Below are 18,733 nucleotides of genomic sequence, written 5' to 3' on the forward strand. Positions count from 1 at the left end.
CTGCCTTTTTTCTCCTCAATCATTTCCCATAACCTAAGTCATGACATTTAAACCAGGCATATTTATATATCCTTTGTGGACACAGGATTATAAATTGAGTCTAATCTACAAGAAGGTAATATGTTTTAATTAATATGATGCTCCAATGTGAATCAAAATAATTTTGTCACAAACCCTTCTCTCATTAGAGAGAATATTTTTGGAAAGTGTAGATATTTAGATAGGTGTGTATATAGAATGGCATATCTTTCTATCCATCCATTTATATGGATAAACATTTTTGAGTGCTATTTTACTTATTAAGATATAGCCTACTTGTTATTTCTCCTAGAAATGCAGGCATTTCTAGGAGAAGCAGAGAGATAATTTAAGCAGTCATGTAATCCCTCTCTTAGCTTCACTGTTCAATTATGTGATATTTTCATGTCCAATTTATGGATGAAAATCTTAAGGCTTGTGGGACTTAATAGAATGGCCATTGTGGTGTGGATAGCGATGTAAGTATGCGTCTTTATGATGTTAACCATAGTATTCTTTCTGTCTTTTCACATTCCTTACTGTATGTGCTCCAGGTGAAGGCTTCACAGCACTTAACTCTAGGAGCTCAGAGGCCATACAATGTGAAATTTATATATTTTGATGTTTTGCGGTTTATTATCACTTTATTTCCTAGTATAGCCATAAAGTGTGGGATTTTAGGAAAACTGCTCATGGAAAGCAGTGTAGAGCATCCTGTAAATGTCTCTTGCTTATACTAATTTCTACATTCCCCACGATTTGAAATTCTCATATTCTGAATACATGAATTAAAGTAATGGCTAGGGATGCTTCAAATGCAGCACAACAGATGGCAGTGATAGCAGGAAGGGGGAGTTTTCCTTGAGTGGCTACAGCTCAGCAAATTCAAAACTGGTAGATGTGTACAAGTTCTGAACCTTTCCTCTAGATGAATTTCTTTTTTTTTTTCTGGTTTTATCCTTGGGAGTTTTTTTTTCATCTTTATTAACTTGAGTATTTCTTATTTACATTTCGATTGTTATTCCCTTTCCCGGTTTTGAATTTCTTTTTTATACTGATCTGGTAACTGGCCTACTGGGCTTCAGTCATGAGCTTCAGAATTTTGAGGCCCCGCCCAACAAAACCACTCAGCCAATAAGAACTCATGGGCTAGAACATAAAATGGAGTGAGTGGTTTTTGTTGTTTGCTTCTATGCAGTTTTGTCACTGCAACCCTTATTTTTGACTTTGTATTTTGTAGAGAGGGAATGTTCTTGTTTATATTCCTGGCACTGAAACTAGATGTCCTGGTTCACTTTCCATTTCAGATTGCTTGTTAGGAGCATAGTACCTGGTCATTCATTCCATAACATTAGTTAAGTGCACACAAGGTACCAGGCATCACTATAAGAATAAATAGAAGATGTTACTAGATGACCAAAACATACCAGGGCAAACAAAACAATAACAGTAATAGCAACAGCAACAGCAACAGCAACAGCAGCAGCAACAACAACAACAACAACAACAACAACTGAAAGAATAAAGATTTTAAACTAGCCCCCACTGACCATGCTGTGAGGACAAGTGCACCTCACAGCAAAAAATAACATAATATGTTTTGGGGATGTAGCCACCACAAACTATCTGACCTCGATAAGGCCTGACTCAACAGTCCTGAGAAAAGCAAGAACTAGGGTCAGCTTGCTCCAGAAGCAGGGTGGCCTAGAGTTGAATTGAGCCCAAGTTAGATCATGTGTGCCAATGTAAACCAACCAATGAAATTGCTTTGTGTGACTGTTGCCAACTACCTATGTAATTTTCCCTATAAATACCTTCCCCTAATTGGGCTCAGGGTCGACTCCTCTGTCTCCTGTGTGAGATACATGTCGTCCCCAGAGCTCTGGTTCCTCAAATACACCTCTTGTTTATTACATCAAGACCGGTTTCTCATGAGTTCTTGAGGGGGTTGCGTTGTCTTGAGATTTGAGTGGGGGTCTTCCCCACCCTGGTGGTCTTTCCCAACAACAACAACAACAGCTGTCCTAAGAGAATAAATGTATATGCAAAAGTATTCTTGTATGTTAGAAGGTGATACATGCTCTAAAACATTACAAAGCATGATAAGATGAAGAGATGGGGATCAGGTGGGCTGCACATTTAGGGTAGGTAGTGGACCTCATTGAGAAGTTACATTTAACAAAGACTTGAAGAAGAGAAGACAGTTAACCTTGTAGAGGAAGATAAATCACTATTCAGTGAATAGGCCCCAAGAGAAGAAGAGACTGCTGTGTGTGATGGAACAGGTCTCAGAGTTTTACAAATAAGCAATATCACACTGTCTGGGAATACACTATGATCCTGAGTTCCTTGACTCTGCTCCAAGTCTGTTAACTAAGCTTCCGATTTGATTCTAATGTGCCCATGGATGGGAGCTTCTGACATAGGAAGTATCTGATGGATAGGGAAAACAGTAGGAACTGTGTTCCAGGTAGTCATTGGGGAAGAGTCCATCTTGTGAAACTTCATGGGACAGAATCTTAGAATTTGTGTGGGATGACTGCTACTGGAGGATTTTGAGGGAAGTGATGCATTCATCACTGGGACCAACTACCTGGCAGGAACAACTGAATGGAGGAAGGGTTTATTCTGGATTACACTTTTAACAGGGTGGGAAGGCAAAATGAAATGGTTTAGCCTATATCAGGAGTTGTACAATGACAATTTATCCATACGGCTATACGCCGGATGGTAAATAGGTATGGCAGGAAACTTTACAGCCCCACCCTTGTGACCTCCTAAAATGCTTCTAAATTGGGGAGCAAGTGCCCCAGAGATAAGATTGTGAAGGATTTTGTGGATACAAACCATGCTTTAATGTTTTAAGGTCATCATTCTGACCGTTACACTGAAACAGGTTATTGGAATAAGAAGAGGGAAGACCCTGAATTCAGAGGAGAGGTGACAGTGGGTGACTGGACTCGAGTGGGGATGGTGAGAAGAGATTGGATTCTGACACGGGGACGGTAGAATTTGATCATGAATATATTGTGAAGTTTGGCAAAAGGAAGTACTCTGGGGACAGTGAAATGATCTAGTGGGTGAAAGTGATTGGTGTGCAAGTCTGGAGATCCTCTTTAATCCTTGAAACCCAGTTAAAGGTGGAAGAAAAGAACCAACCACACTGAGTTTTTCTATGATCTCTACATCCACACAGTGGCCTGCACACTCACAAACACTCCCACCCCAACCCCTCTCCTTAAAAAAATAGAGTACTCCAAAGCTTTGTCTTGACAAGTCGGAAGTATGTAGTTCCACTTCTGTGATGAGGCAGAATTTCAGATAGATCACTCTTCAGGTTTCTGACAGTACTAAATAGAAATAATTTATTTGAAGTCCTAAGGTTATACAACGAGGAACTTATGGGAATCTGAAACACAATTTTGTAGTTGTTACTATCTAGTATATACATCTTTGTATCATATCTATCTGTCTATCTGTCTGTCTATCTATCTATCTATCTATCTATCTATCTATCTATCTATCTATCTACCTACCTACCTACCTACCTACCTATCTTATCTGTTATTTGTGTTTAATCTATTGGCCTATCAACTATCTATGCATAATCTATCTACATGCTGCCAATATTTATCTTTACATCACTATCATCATCTATCTACCTCCTGTATGTCTGTCTGTCTGTCTATCTATCTATCTATCTATCTATCTATCTATCTATCTATCTATCTATCTATCTATCATCTATAATCTTTCTAGTCTATCATATGTCTGTTTATCATCCATTCATCATCTTTATTTTATTTTCAGTGCAGAAGATCAAAGTCATGGTATTGTATGTAGTAAGGAAGTACTACTTAATTAACTGAAGTGCATCCCCAGCTGAGTGATTAGCATATTGGTGGTGATCAAATCAAGGCATACTTTGCTGACTGGCTATGGGTTTCTTTTCTCACAATCTTAAGATGCTTCCTAGAAATGAAGAATATTACCCATAAAAGTGAATGGGCTTGGATATTGGTTAATATCAATTATTAACATTTTTCTAAGTGTGGTTGGCTTCTTTTTTCGGAGGCTTGTATGAACACTAGATTTTAACAGACAGGTGACACCATCCAATAGTTAACTAGAACTTCCATTCTGCACTATTAATTCAAATGATTCATTACTTCATAGATTTAAGCCTCTTTCAACAGGGAGTAGAATTTGGAAGCCTTCTGTAGGTATTCTGAATACCCACGTGTGTAGAGCCACTTTCTTGCGCTTCTCTTTGAATCCGAGCAGTGTGTAATGTAGACTTGTAATAGAGCTGCAGGAAGTCACACTCAGACCAGCGAAAGGCCGTCAATGTAATTTTGCTGCTGAACTCACATTCAAGATTGTGTTTCCCAAGATTGTAGTGAGGTGGAATCATACACGGTTACATTTAGTCATAGTATATTTAGAAGGCTTTTCAAGTAAACTCAGGAATGCATGGTTCTTTTACTAATTATAAGGAGTACTAACTGATAGTCCTTTCCATTTTTGATTAATGTCTTTAACTTCAAAGTCTTTCACATAAGTACTTCTCTTTCATGCACAGTTTTCCTTAGAATCAGTATATTTTCTCCGCTGTTCTTTCTCTGAGCTCCACACTCCTGTGGCCCGCTCAATGCCAATCGCATTGCTTCCCCTTTCCCTCTGAGCTCCTAAGGAAAGAGCCACCATTGATAGTAATTGCCCAGAGCTTTGCTCACCTCCTGAACTATATGATTTGTATCTCAGAGGAGATACACAACGATTCTGTAGATTTTATAATGAATATAGTTGATATATAGTATACAGCTAATTCTTTGAGAATTCTATGAAGTGTATTTTGATCAGTTTCTTCCCTTAACTCCTTCCAGGTCCACTCCAACTCCAAAATTTGTGTTTTCTCTAGTTTTAAAATTTAATAATTCACGGATTTGACTGTGCTTCCCTTGTACTCCTGGAAGTTGGGCCACCCACTAGGGCATGATCAACTATGCCCTTAAGGAAAACTGACCCTTTCTCCTCCAGAAGCCATCAAATTCCATATAGCTTCTCCACTAAGATTGGAGGTTCATGAAGCTCCTTTTACTGGGCTAGAATGTGAATGTGGACTGGCTTGGTCTTGCCCAGATCCTGGGCTGGCAACTATATATCTGTGAGTTCATGAGTACAAGTGTCAGACTGTGTATAGAAGTCACTGTCTTACTTCAGACCCTGCCCCAACCTCTGGGTCTTATAATATTTCTGCCCATATTTTTATGATGGTTCCTGAACACACACACACACCACACACACACACACACACACACACACACACACACACACACACACACACACAGAGAGACACACACACACGATTTTAAGTGTTATAGGCTGGCTTCAAACTCACTGTGTAATAGGAAGATTATCTCTTTGGATCCCTTGCCTCACCTCCTGAGTGCTGGGACTTGAATGTTCACCCATACCTGTTCTTTGGTGATGTGGACATTTGGCCCAGGACTTCATGCATCTTAGGCAAATGTTACCCATTGAGCAATCCCAATCCCAACAATATACTTATTTGGGAGCGCATGGTATATTTTCAGGCCATAAAATGTTTTCAATTCAAAAGAAAATTATCTTTGTATGTTTTTCACAAAGATTCTTGCTGTGTAGTCCAGGCTGGCCTTGAACTTGTAATGTTTCTGCCTCAGCCTCCTGAGTCCTGGGATAACAGGCTTACGATACCATGGTGGACTGCAGATATTGTTCAGTTTGTACCTGTGGTGAATGCTTAAGTTACTCAGCTGATTCCAGGGTGTTATTCAGAGAAGAGAGAACTATTGCAGTCTACAAGTGAGCAACCACCTCACTGAAACAGTGGAACTCTTTCAAAGAAGCTGAAGGAAATAATTATGTATGGAATAATAATTACGTATGAAAGAAATAATTATTGTGAGAAGGAATGACCTCAAAATAGGTTCACTTATAATGAAAATGTATTTATGTAAATTAACAGGAACTGGAGAAAGAACGAACTCATCTCTTGGAAGAGGTAACGGCAAACAAAAGAAGGACGAAGGAGCTAGAAGATAATTTGCTTTATCGCCTGACGAGCACTCAAGGGTCCCTGGTGGAAGACGAGAGTCTCATTGTTGTGCTGAGCAACACCAAGAAGACAGCCGAGGAAGTGACACAGAAGCTGGAAATTTCTGGAGAGACAGAAATTCAAATTAACTCAGCCCGGGAGGAGTACCGACCTGGTGAGTCTGGTAATGGAAGACAAATGTCACAAGAAAATAGTCGGGCAGAAACGAGAACTAGAGCAGTCAATTAAAGCAGGGACGTTATATAGTGTATAATGCATTTTACATTATATGACATTATATGTAATTACTGTGCAGTGGGGGGTGGCCAATTATATTTTCTGCTATTTCCCTTCAGAAGTTTAGTAAAGCAGGAATAGAAAAATCATGTAATGGGGGTAAACTTTTGGTGCTATCTATAGTAGTTGAGAAATGCTTTCAGATGCTAGTGAATTTATTCCAAAATGGGAGATTGAAGTACTGCTATGAAATAGTAAATCCTGAGACATTAGTATTATGGACTTTGCATCAGTTCCATATCAGGTAGCAACAATGCATTGTGTTTATCCGGAAGCTGGTTTTCTGGTACTCATCTTCAGGTGACCATTTAATAAACAGGTGTTCATTGGCTACCCGAGATATGTCAAATAAACATCCAGTTGGCCATCATTTAGCAGTTTTCCTGGAAAAAAGTGTTGAAACTGTGTCACAGGGTAATGCACAGTCCGAGGCACCATCTTTGTGATGTCTCCTGTTGAAAGCTTGAGGTGAATGTTTGGGTCATTCTTCATGAGCTTCAGAGTAAGGTTCTGTGTGACCAACTGGATCCTTTCCTGACTGTTAAATATAAAACCTTTTAAATTTTCTTTGTTTCTACCCTGATAAAACACAATAGAAACTATACTTATTAAAGGAGTGTAGTGATTCTAAAATGAGAACTGTCTTGGTTTCATTAGTACCCTTTGGTAAACTATGAGAAACTTATAAATGAAGATTAAATAATAATCATTGATCAATAATAATCATTGATCTCATTCTCATTGGTAGTAGGTAGTTACTGATGAGGCAAAAAAACGGTCGTTTTGAGTAATAAATTGAGGTGATGCTTTCGCACAGCTCATTTATTTTTGATTCTCATGCTACACACCTCCCTGCTCTTTGTCTTTCAGTTGCTACACGGGGCAGCATCCTCTATTTCCTCATCACGGAGATGCGCTTGGTTAATGAAATGTATCAGACTTCGCTCCGTCAGTTTCTGGGCCTGTTTGACCTTTCCTTAGCCAGGTACCTCTGTCACTAGGAAGTCAAGCTGAATTCTCTGTCTGTGGATGCGAACGATATTAGAGTTTCCATTCTGCTTGTCAGTAAGAGTATTTTCCTTCCTTAAGTCTGAGATTAGTGTAGTTATCAGCATGCTAACGAATCATTCATATGTGTCATCATATGCCCAGAGGAGGTGATGCTGGCCATTCATCTATCCATTTGATTCCTTTGACTTCATGTGTTCCGCTAAATGGGAAAATTTCCAAGACATTATTGTGAATAATAATGGCCTGTGGGTAAAATTGATTTAGACAACAGTGAGGAGTTTTGTTACGGTGCTTCATGTTGAGAGAATTCTTGTTAGTTTAGATTTAGAAGCTCTCTCTTGATGTCTTAAAGTAAAAATTAGTCCTCCGAGTTACTTACTCTCTCCACCAGAGATGCTGTTTTTATAGACAGGCGAAAAGGGCAGCAGGAAAAGCGTGTCTTAAATGGTCTCTTCCTCAGGTCTGTCAAGAGCCCAATTACAAGCAAGAGAATTGCTAACATCATCGAGCACATGACCTATGAGGTTTTTAAGTACGCCGTCCGAGGCCTCTATGAGGAGCACAAATTCCTGTTCACTTTGTTGCTCACCCTAAAGATTGACATCCAGAGGAACCTAGTCAAGCACGAGGAGTTTCTCACTCTCATTAAAGGTCAGTAGAAAGTGCTGGACACATCGCAGATGCTGTGACTGCTCTTCGTGGACTTTTTATTTTACTTTCTAAGGTTTCTTTGCATCTTAGTTATTTACATACATGAGCCATTTCATTTGATCACTTATTGAACAGTGACTATTGGTTGGAAATGTCATGTATCTCAGGGCATGGAACGGACATTTTATTGAACCATACCCCTTGCAGACTGCCTGAGTGTTGTTTTGGTGGGGTAGGGGGAAGAAAAAGTAACGAAACAAATGGACTATGGGCTATGTAGGAAGTTAGCAAGCACTTTAGAAAAGTACTTCTTTTTGTGCTGTGATAGAGTTCCCTGATCCCACCCTTGCCCTTCCAGTCCACAAAATAAATTTCACAGGAGAAAGGGCTCATTTGGCACACAATTTGAGATGCAGGCCATTATGGTAGGAAGTTAGGGTTGTAAGAAGTTGAGTGAAGCAGTCATATCACATCCACAGCCAGAAGTCAGGGGGCTTGAGCTTAGTCACTTGCTCTTTTTTATACCATCCAGCACCCACATTCAGTATCATGCCCCACCCCCACTTTTGGTGTCTGTCCACCCATGTCTCTTAACCTAATCAACATAGTCTTTCAAAAGCATGTTCAGAGGTTAAATATCTCCCTGCCATGAGTGTGTCTGCAGGTTTGTCTATTGTGTGATTCCACATCCTGACAATTCACACTAACTGTGTGTGTGCAGGGGGGCATGGATACAGCTATAAGGGATACAGCTATAAAAACAGAACCAATTCTCCAGCCAAGTAGATCTTAATTAGTGCCTGGCACTTGATTCAAGATTTGAACTCGCAGTGAAACGTTTACAGAAGGAGTGTTAAGGGAGCAAGTTGACAGAAGGGCTTCCAGTGGGATGAGGGGAGTGGGATGGAGACAAAGCAAAGTTGGCAGGGTCTCAGAAGCTGGGTGGGTGAGGCGATTCAGCAGCAATTACACTGATGGTTTATTGTATATTTATTGAAGCATTGATCACAGGTAGACCTTTGGGTAACTAGTACATACAATTAAATAGAAAGTCAGAAACACAGAGCTGTAGTCAAACATTATTTAAATGGTATGTATATATTTTACATAGAAATGGGTTTCAGGCAGGTATTTTTTTCTTTTTGTGCTGGGAACTGAACTGAGTATCTCATAATTATAGACAACTACTCTAGTGCTATTGAGCTATCTTCCCAGCTACATAAAAGTACTTTTATACGAGTATGTCATATGCTTCTATTGTATTTATTCTCTTTCCTCATCTTTCTCCCTTATTCCTAGCCTTCTTCATTTTCTCAATTTCACTTCTACTTTCTTAACATGCATGTGTACATGATTTTATATGTCTATATAAATATCTGTGATTGGCAAAGTAGGTAAAATGCATTTGTCTGCATCTGACTTCTTTCACTAAATATGCTCTCTAGTTGAATCAATTTTCTTGCAACCAACATAATTTTATTTTAATGGCTGAAGGAAAAACCCCATTGTGAGTAATGTGCATGCATGCATGCGTGTGTGTGTGTGTGTGTGTGTGTGTGTGTGTGTGTGTGTGTGTGTGTTTGTGGTAGTCTTCATTTGTTAAAAGACTCCTAGATTAGTTCATAATTGTGTTGTTATGAATAGAGCTACAATACAACTTGAAAGTATTTATGTGATGTGGTAACTTAGAGGCCTTCAGTTATAAACCCAAGAATGCAATAGCTGAGATATACAGTAATTTGATTTGTTCGTTTTTGTTTTTGTTTTCTTTGAGTAAACTCGATACCATTTTTCAGTGTTTGGAGTAATTTGTATTCCAACTAGAAATGTCTGAACACATCCTCGCCAGTTCTTACCATTATTTGCTTTCTTAATGGCAGCTCATTTGACTGTGATAATTGAGTCTTAAAGGTTCAAGTTCATATTTTCCTGACAGCTAAGGGTGTTGGAAACTTTTCATTTGCTTATTGGCCACTCGTTTGCGTTCTTGTTCTTGTTCTCCTCCTCCTCCTGTTGTTGCTGTTGCTGCTTGTCCTTTTTCAGATTTGTTTATCATCCTGCTTATTGATTGGATTGTTTATTTTTGATATTTAGATTTTGAATTCTAATATTAAGTCTAGATATTAATTCTCTGATGTATAGCTTGCAAGGGTTTTTTTTTTTTTTTTATTCTGTCGTTTTTCCTCTGGCTTGATTAGTTTGTATATGCATATTTAGAAACATGCTATCTTTTTCCTGAATCTTTCATTTTATTTTCTGAACTATTGGAGTTCTTTCAATCTTTCATTCTCTCTTCTTCAATGATCCTTAAGGCTTTGGATGACAGGGCGTGGTATGTATACTCCACTTAGTGATGAACATTCTGTTTTGCTCTCTCTTATTTTCTGCCTATTGGTTAGTTGTGGGTCTGATATTCATGCTAGTCTAGCACCAGTAGGCATGCCTTGTCAGTCTTGTTTTTATTGTAGCTCTCGAGGTTCATGGCTATGTGAGATCAAGGATTGTTTTTCTCTTCCATTAGCCATACTTAGCACATTTCAGTTCTATATAAGATAGCCAGAAGGATGAAGCTTCAAGGTGAGTACCAGCTTGATTTCTCCATGTTCTGAGTGAGGTAACTCAAACCTAGAAAAACAATCTTATATTTTTTTCTCATTCGCAGTTGCTGGCTTTGAATCTTCAGATAATTTAATTTAACTTGGAGAACCCACAGGCATTCAGGAAATTATTATGAGGCCATTGGTCTAGGGGAGATGGAAACTGTATAAAATGTTGAAGTAGAATAAAGGGGTAGGAGGTAGGGAAAGGTAGAGGAAGGAATATGGGGAGGGATAACTAACAATAAATACTTTTCAAACATTAATTTGGAAACCTACTACTAAAGAAGCTCTCTTTAAATATATGCACAGGCATATATGCAAATATTGTGTCTCTGTGTGGTGGAAGTGGTGGTTTGAAGGAGAGTGGCCCTTATAGTTTCTTGTTTTTGAGTACTTAATCCCCAGTTGGTGTAATTGTTTGGGAAGGATTAGGAGGTATGGCCTTGTTGAAGGAACTTTGTGACTGGGGGATAGGCTTTGAGGTTTTAAAATACTTGTTCCATTCTCAATCTCTCTCTCCCTCTCCCTCTCCCTCTCCCTTACCCTCTCCCTCCCCCTCCTCCCTCTTTCTTTTCCTCTCCTCCTCCTGGTCTCCCTTCCCCTCCCTCTCTCCTTCATTGCTGTGTCTTAAGATGTGATCTTTCTGCTCTCCAGTGGTCTACCATCATATACCCCAGCCCTCTGAAACAGTAAACCACATTGAACTTTGTCCCAGTTAGGGTTTCTATTGCTGGCCACCCTGGCCACTATAATTCTTATAAAGGAAAACATTTACTTGAGCTGGCTTACAATTTCTGAGGTTTACTCCATTATCATCATGGCAGTGTGCAGGCAGGCATGGTGCTGGAGGAGCTGAGAGTTCATTCCACAGGCAGCAGAAAGAGACTGTGTGCCATACTGGGTGTAGCTTGAGCATAAGATACCTCAAAGCCCACCCCCCAGAGTGATACCCCTCCTCCAACAAGATTATACTTACTCCCACAAGGCCACAGCTCCCTAATAGTGCCACCCATTATGGACCAAACACAGAAGTCTATGGAAGCCATTCCTATTCTGACCACAGCAAACTCCTTCATAAGTTATCTTGCTAACGGTATTTGATCACAGCAATAAAAAAGTAACCAAGACACTCTGTAATGTGTAACAGTGCCCCTATTAGAGTACATAGCCTAACAAATAAAAATTCCAGTGTCAGGAATGGGTTACCTCTCTTGGAGTTGTTGGCCAGTGGGGTCCCATTGACACCTAACATTATAGTCCATTACCAATACTATCTAAAACTTGAGGGTAAGAACATATTGCTGATGGTACTACATGCTTAACTCACAGAACATGGAGAAATCAAGATAGTACTTATCTGCAGTCTAGGCACACCACAAAATTAATTCTGCTGATCATGAACATCCTTTCACCTATTTTCTTCTTTAATTTCTTTCTTCAAATTTTTAACTCTTTTAAAAATTTAATTTAAATATTTTTTTTACTTCTTCACTTTATAACCCACTCACTGCCCCCTACCTGTTCAGCCCTCCCACAATCCTTTCCCCTTTCCTTCTACTCTGGGTGGGTAGCCCCCCCCATCCCCCCAGTTATACTTCTATCCTGACACTTCAAGTCTTTGTGAGGCTAGGCGTTTCCTCCCACTGAGGCCAGACAAGGCAGCCCAGCTAGAAGAACATATTCCACATGCGGGCAACAGCTTTTGGGATAGCCCCTGCTCCAGTTGTCCAGGACCCACTAAAGGTCAATCTGCACATCTCCCTACATATGAACGAGTATATGCTCTTTAGTTGGTGTTTCAGTCTCCGAGAGCCCTGAGGGTCCAAGTTAGTTGACCCTGTTGGTCTTCCTGTGGAGTTCACATTCCCTTTGAGAACCACAATCCTTCTTTCTGTCCTTCCACAAGAGTCCCCAAACTCCATACATTGTTTGTCTGCAGGTGGCTGTATCTATCTGAGTTAGCTGCTGGGTGGGGCCTCACAGAGGACAACATGCTCCTGGCTGAATGATTCAGGAATCTGAAGGGGTGAAGGAGAGGCAGAAGGAAAATTGAGATACCCCTGGAATGGCAGGCTACTCAGGGCAGCTTGCCAAATTGTTAAACTTTTTAATTATAGAGAACTTTTACTTTTTTGGTTAGGTTTATTAATTAATTAATTAATTAATTAATTAATTTGTTTTTACTACTTTTTTCCCCGTTTTTTCTTTATTAACTTGAGTATTTCTTATTTACATTTCAAATGTTATTCCCTTTCCCGGTTTCTGGGCCAACATCCTCCTAACCCTTTCCCTTCCCCCCCCCTTTTTTTTTTTTTTTAATAACTTGAGTATTTCTTATATACATTTCGAGTGTTATTCCCTTTCCCGGTTTCCGGGCAAACATCCCCCTCTGCCCTCCCCTTCCTTATGGGTGTTCCCCTCCCAACCCTCCCCCCATTGCCATCTTTTCCCAATCTGTTGGTTGCCGTTTTGTCCTAACCACAGTGTCCTTTGCCTTACAGAAGCTTTGCAGTTTTATGAGATCCCATTTGTCGATTCTTGATCTTAGAGCATAAGCCATTGGTGTTTTGTTCAGGAAATTTTCTCCATGCCCATGTGTTCGAGATGCTTCCCCACTTTTTCTTTTTCTTTTTTTCTTTTTTTTTGTCTTTCTATTCTTTTTTTTTTTTTTATTAACATGAGTATTTCTTATATACATTTCGAGTGTTATTCCCTTTCCCGGTTTCCGGGTAAACATCCTCCTAATCCCTCCCCTTCTTTTTTTTTTTTTTTTTTTTTTTTTTTGAAATTCCAAGTTTTATTTATTTATTTTTTTTTTATTAACTTGAGTATTTCTTATATACATTTCAAGTGTTATTCCCTTTCCCGGTTACCGGGCAAACATCCCCCTCCCCCCTCCCCTTCTTTATGGGTGTTCCCCCCATCCTCCCCCCATTGCCGCCCTCCCCCCAACAATCTAGTTCACTGAGGGTTCAGTCTTAGCAGGACCCCGGGCTTCCCCTTCCACTGGTGCTCTTACTAGGATATTCATTGCTACCTATGGGGTCAGAGTCCAGGGTCAGTCCATGTATAGTCTTTAGGTAGTGGCTTAGTCCCTGTAAGCTCTGGTTGCTTGGCATTGTTGTACATATGGGGTCTCGAGCCCATTCAAGCTCTTCCAGTTCTTTCTCTGATTCCTTCAACGGGGGTCCTATTCTCAATTCAGTGGTTTGCTGCTGGCATACGCCTCTGTGTTTGCTGTATTCTGGCTGTGTCTCTCGGGAGAGATCTACATCCGGCTCCTGTCAGCCTGCACTTCTTTGCTTCATCCATCTTGTCTCATTGGATGGCTGTATATGTATGGGCCACATGTGGGGCAGGCTCTGAATGGGTGTTCCTTCTGTGTCTGTTTTAATCTCTGCCTCTCTATTCCCTGCCAATGGTATTCTTGTTCCCCTTTTAAAGAAGGAGTGAAGCATTCACATTTTTTTTTTTTTATTAACTTGAGTATTTCTTATATACATTTCGAGTGTTATTCCCTTTCCCGGTTTCCGGGCAAACATCCCCCTAACCCCTCCCCTTCCTTATGGGTGTTCCCCTCCCCACCCTCCCACCATTGCCGCCCTCCCCCCATAGACTAGTTCACTGGGGGTTCAGTCTTAGCAGGACCCAGGGCTTCCCCTTCCACTGGTGCTCTTACTAGGATATTCATTGCTACCTATGGGGTCAGAGTCCAGGGTCAGTCCATGTATAGTCTTTAGGTAGTGGCTTAGTCCCTGGAAGCTCTGGTTGCTTGACATTGTTGTACTTTTGGGGTCTCGAGCCCCTTCAAGCTCTTCCAGTTCTTTCTCTGATTCCTTCAATAGGGGACCTATTCTCAGTTCAGTGGTTTGCTGCTGGCATTCGCCTCTGTATTTGCTGTATTCTGGCTGTGTCTCTCAGGAGCGATCTACATCCGGCTCCTGTCGGTCTGCACTTCTTTGCTTCATCCGTCTTGTCTAATTGGGTGGCTGTATATGTATGGGCCAAATGTGGGACAGGCTCTGAATGGGTGTTCCTTCAGTCTCTGTTTTAATCTTTGCCTCTCCATTCCCTGCCAAGGGTATTCTTTTTCCTCATTTAAAGAAGGAGTGAAGCATTCACATTTTGATCATCCGTCTTGAGTTTCGTTTGTTCTAGGGATCTAGGGTAATTCAAGCATTTGGGCTAATAGCCACTTATCAATGAGTGCATACCATGTATGTCTTTCTGTGATTGGGTTAGCTCACTCAGGATGATATTTTCCAGTTCCAACCATTTGCCTACGAATTTCATAGACTCGTTCTTTTTGATAGCTGAGTAATATTCCATTGTGTAGATGTACCACATTTTCTGTATCCATTCCTCTGTTGAAGGGCATCTGGGTTCTTTCCATTTTCTGGCTATTATAAATAAGGCTGCGATGAACATAGTGGAGCACGTGTCTCTTTTATATGTTGAGGCATCTTTTGGGTATATGCCCAAGAGAGGTATAGCTGGATCCTCAGGCAGTTCAATGTCCAATTTTCTGAGGAACCTCCAGACTGATTTAAAGAATGGTTTTACCAGTCTGCAATCCCACCAACAATGGAGGAGTGTTCCTCTTTCTCCACATCCTCGCCAGCATCTGCTGTCACCTGAGTTTTTGATCTTAGCCAATCGCACTGGTGTGAGGTGAAATCTCAGGGTTGTTTTGATTTGCATTTCCCTTATGACTAAAGATGTTGAACATTTCTTTAGGTGTTTCTCAGCCATTCGGCATTCCTCAGCTGTGAATTCTTTGTTTAGCTCTGAACCCCATTTTTAATAGGGTTATTTGTTTCCCTGCGGTCTAACTTCTTGAGTTCTTTGTATATTTTGGATATAAGGCCTCTATCTGTTGTAGGATTGGTAAAGATCTTTTCCCAATCTGTTGGTTGCCGTTTTGTCCTAACCACAGTGTCCTTTGCCTTACAGAAGCTTTGCAGTTTTATGAGATCCCATTTGTCGATTCTTGATCTTAGAGCATAAGCCATTGGTGTTTTGTTCAGGAAATTTTTTCCAGTGCCCATGTGTTCCAGATGCTTCCCTAGTTTTTCTTCTATTAGTTTGAGTGTGTCTGGTTTGATGTGGAGGTCCTTGATCCACTTGGACTTAAGCTTTGTACAGGGTGATAAGCATGGATCGATCTGCATTCTTCTACATGTTGCCCTCCAGTTGAACCAGCACCATTTGCTGAAAATGCTATCTTTTTTCCATTGGATGGTTTTGGCTCCTTTGTCAAAAATCAAGTGACCATAGGTGTGTGCGTTCATTTCTGGGTCTTCAATTCTATTCCATTGGTCTATCTGTCTGTCTCTGTACCAATACCATGCAGTTTTTATCACTATTGCTCTGTAATACTGCTTGAGTTCAGGGATAGTGATTCCCCCTGAAGTCCTTTTATTGTTGAGGATAGCTTTAGCTATCCTGGGTTTTTTGTTATTCCAGATGAATTTGCAAATTGTTCTGTCTAACTCTTTGAAGAATTGGATTGGTATTTTGATGGGGATTGCATTGAATCTGTAGATTGCTTTTGGTAAAATGGCCATTTTTACTATATTAATCCTGCCAATCCATGAGCATGGGAGATCTTTCCATCTTCTGAGGTCTTCTTCAATTTCTTTCCTCAGTGTCTTGAAGTTCTTATTGTACAGATCTTTTACTTGCTTGGTTAAAGTCACACCGAAGTACTTTATATTATTTGGGTCTATTATGAAGGGTGTCGTTTCCCTAATTTCTTTCTCGGCTTGTTTCTCTTTTGTATAGAGGAAGGCAACTGATTTATTTGAGTTAATTTTATACCCAGCCACTTTGCTGAAGTTGTTTATCAGCTTTAGTAGTTCTCTGGTGGAACTTTTGGGATCACTTAAATATACTATCATGTCATCTGCAAATAGTGATATTTTGACCTCTTCTTTTCCGATCTGTATCCCTTTGATCTCCTTTTGTTGTCTGATTGCTCTGGCTAGAACTTCAAGAACTATATTGAATAAGTAGGGAGAGAGTGGGCAGCCTTGTCTAGTCCCTGATTTTAGTGGGATTGCTTCAAGTTTCTCTCCATTTAGTTTAATGTTAGCAACTGGTTTGCTGTATATGGCTTTTACTATGTTCAGGTATGGGCCTTGAATTCCTATTCTTTCCAGGACTTTTATCATGAAGGGGTGTTGAATTTTGTCAAATGCTTTCTCAGCATCTAATGAAATGATCATGTGGTTCTGTTCTTTCAGTTTGTTTATATAATGGATCACGTTGATGGTTTTCCGTATATTAAACCATCCCTGCATGCCTGGGATGAAGCCTACTTGATCATGGTGGATGATTGTTTTGATGTGCTCTTGAATTCGGTTTGCCAGAATTTTATTGAGTATTTTTGCGTCGATATTCATAAGGGAAATTGGTCTGAAGTTCTCTTTCTTTGTTGTGTCTTTGTGTGGTTTAGGTATAAGAGTAATTGTAGCTTCGTAGAAGGAATTCGGTAGGGCTCCATCTGTTTCAATTTTGTGGAAGAGTTTGGATAATATTGGTATGAGGTCTTGTATGAAGGTTTGATAGAATTCTGCACTAAACCCATCTGGACCTGGGCTCTTTTTGGTTGGGAGACCTTTAATGACTGCTTCTATTTCCTTAGGAGTTATGGGGTTGTTTAACTGGTTTATCTGTTCCTGATTTAACTTTGATACCTGGTATCTGTCTAGGAAATTGTCCATTTCCTGAAGATTTTCAAATTTTGTTGAATATAGGTTTTTATAGTAAGATCTGAGGATTTTTTGAATTTCCTCTGAATCTGTAGTTATGTCTCCCTTTTCATTTCTGATTTTGTTAATTTGGACGCACTCTCTGTGTCCTCTCGTTAGTCTGGCTAAGGGTTTATTTATCTTGTTGATTTTCTCAAAGAACCAACTTTTGGTCCTGTTGATTCTTTCTATGGTCCTTTTTGTTTCTACTTGGTTTATTTCAGCTCTGAGTTTGATTATTTCCTGCCTTCTACTCCTCCTGGGTGTATTTGCTTCTTTTTGTTCTAGAGCTTTTAGGTGTGCTGTCAAGCTGCTGACATATGCTCTTTCCTGTTTCTTTCTGCAGGCACTCAGCGCTATGAGTTTTCCTCTTAGCACAGCTTTCATTGTGTCCCATAAGTTTGGGTATGTTGTATCTTCATTTTCATTAAATTCTAAAAAGTTCTTAATTTCTTTCTTTATTTCTTCCTTGACCAGGTTATCATTGAGTAGAGCATTGTTCAATTTCCACGTATATGTGGGCATTCTTCCCTTATTGTTATTGAAGACCAGTTTTAGGCCATGGTGGTCCGATAGCACGCATGGGATTATTTCTATCTTTTTGTACCTGTTGAGGCCCGTTTTTTGACCAATTATATGGTCAATTTTGGAGAAAGTACCATGAGGAGCTGAGAAGAAGGTATATCCTTTTGCTTTAGGATAGAATGTTCTATAAATATCCGTTAAGTCCATTTGGCTCATGACTTCTCTTAGTCTGTCGACATCACTGTTTAATTTCTGTTTCCATGATCTGTCCATTGATGAGAGTGGGGTGTTAAAATCTCCCACTATTATTGTGTGAGGTGCAATGTGTGTTTTGAGCTTTAGTAAGGTTTCTTTTACGTATGTAGGTGCCCTTGTATTTGGGGCATAGATATTTAGGATTGAGAGTTCATCTTGGTGGATTTTTCCTTTCATGAATATGAAGTGTCCTTCCTTATCTTTTTTGATGACTTTTAGTTGGAAATTGATTTTATTTGATATTAGAATGGCTACTCCAGCTTGCTTCTTCTGACCATTTGCTTGGAAAGTTGTTTTCCAGCCTTTCACTCTGAGGTAGTGTCTGTCTTTGTCTCTGAGGTGTGTTTCCTGTCGGCAGCAGAATGCAGGGTCCTCGTTGCGTATCCAGTTTGTTAATCTATGTCTTTTTATTGGGGAGTTGAGGCCATTGATATTGAGAGATATTAAGGAATAGTGATTATTGTTTCCATTTATATTCATATTTGGATGTGAGGTTATGTTTGTGTGCTTTCATTCTCTTTGTTTTGTTGCCAAGACGATTAGTT

The 18,733-nt window shown here is 39.9% G+C and overlaps 1 protein-coding gene across 1 annotated transcript in view; it reads left to right on the forward strand.

The window, feature by feature from the left end:
* The window catches only part of Dnah5 (dynein, axonemal, heavy chain 5), a 283,019-nt gene that overhangs the window by 210,701 nt on the left and 53,585 nt on the right, over positions 1 to 18,733 (forward strand). Inside the window, 3 exon segments of the mRNA NM_001419569.1 lie at positions 6,029 to 6,272; positions 7,265 to 7,379; positions 7,866 to 8,056. Of these exon segments, the coding sequence (NP_001406498.1) occupies positions 6,029 to 6,272; positions 7,265 to 7,379; positions 7,866 to 8,056 (550 nt within the window).

This window comes from Rattus norvegicus, chromosome 2, assembly GCF_021556685.1.
Source record: "Rattus norvegicus strain SHRSP/BbbUtx chromosome 2, alternate assembly SHRSP_T2T, whole genome shotgun sequence".
Classification (NCBI taxonomy): Eukaryota; Metazoa; Chordata; class Mammalia; order Rodentia; family Muridae; genus Rattus; species Rattus norvegicus.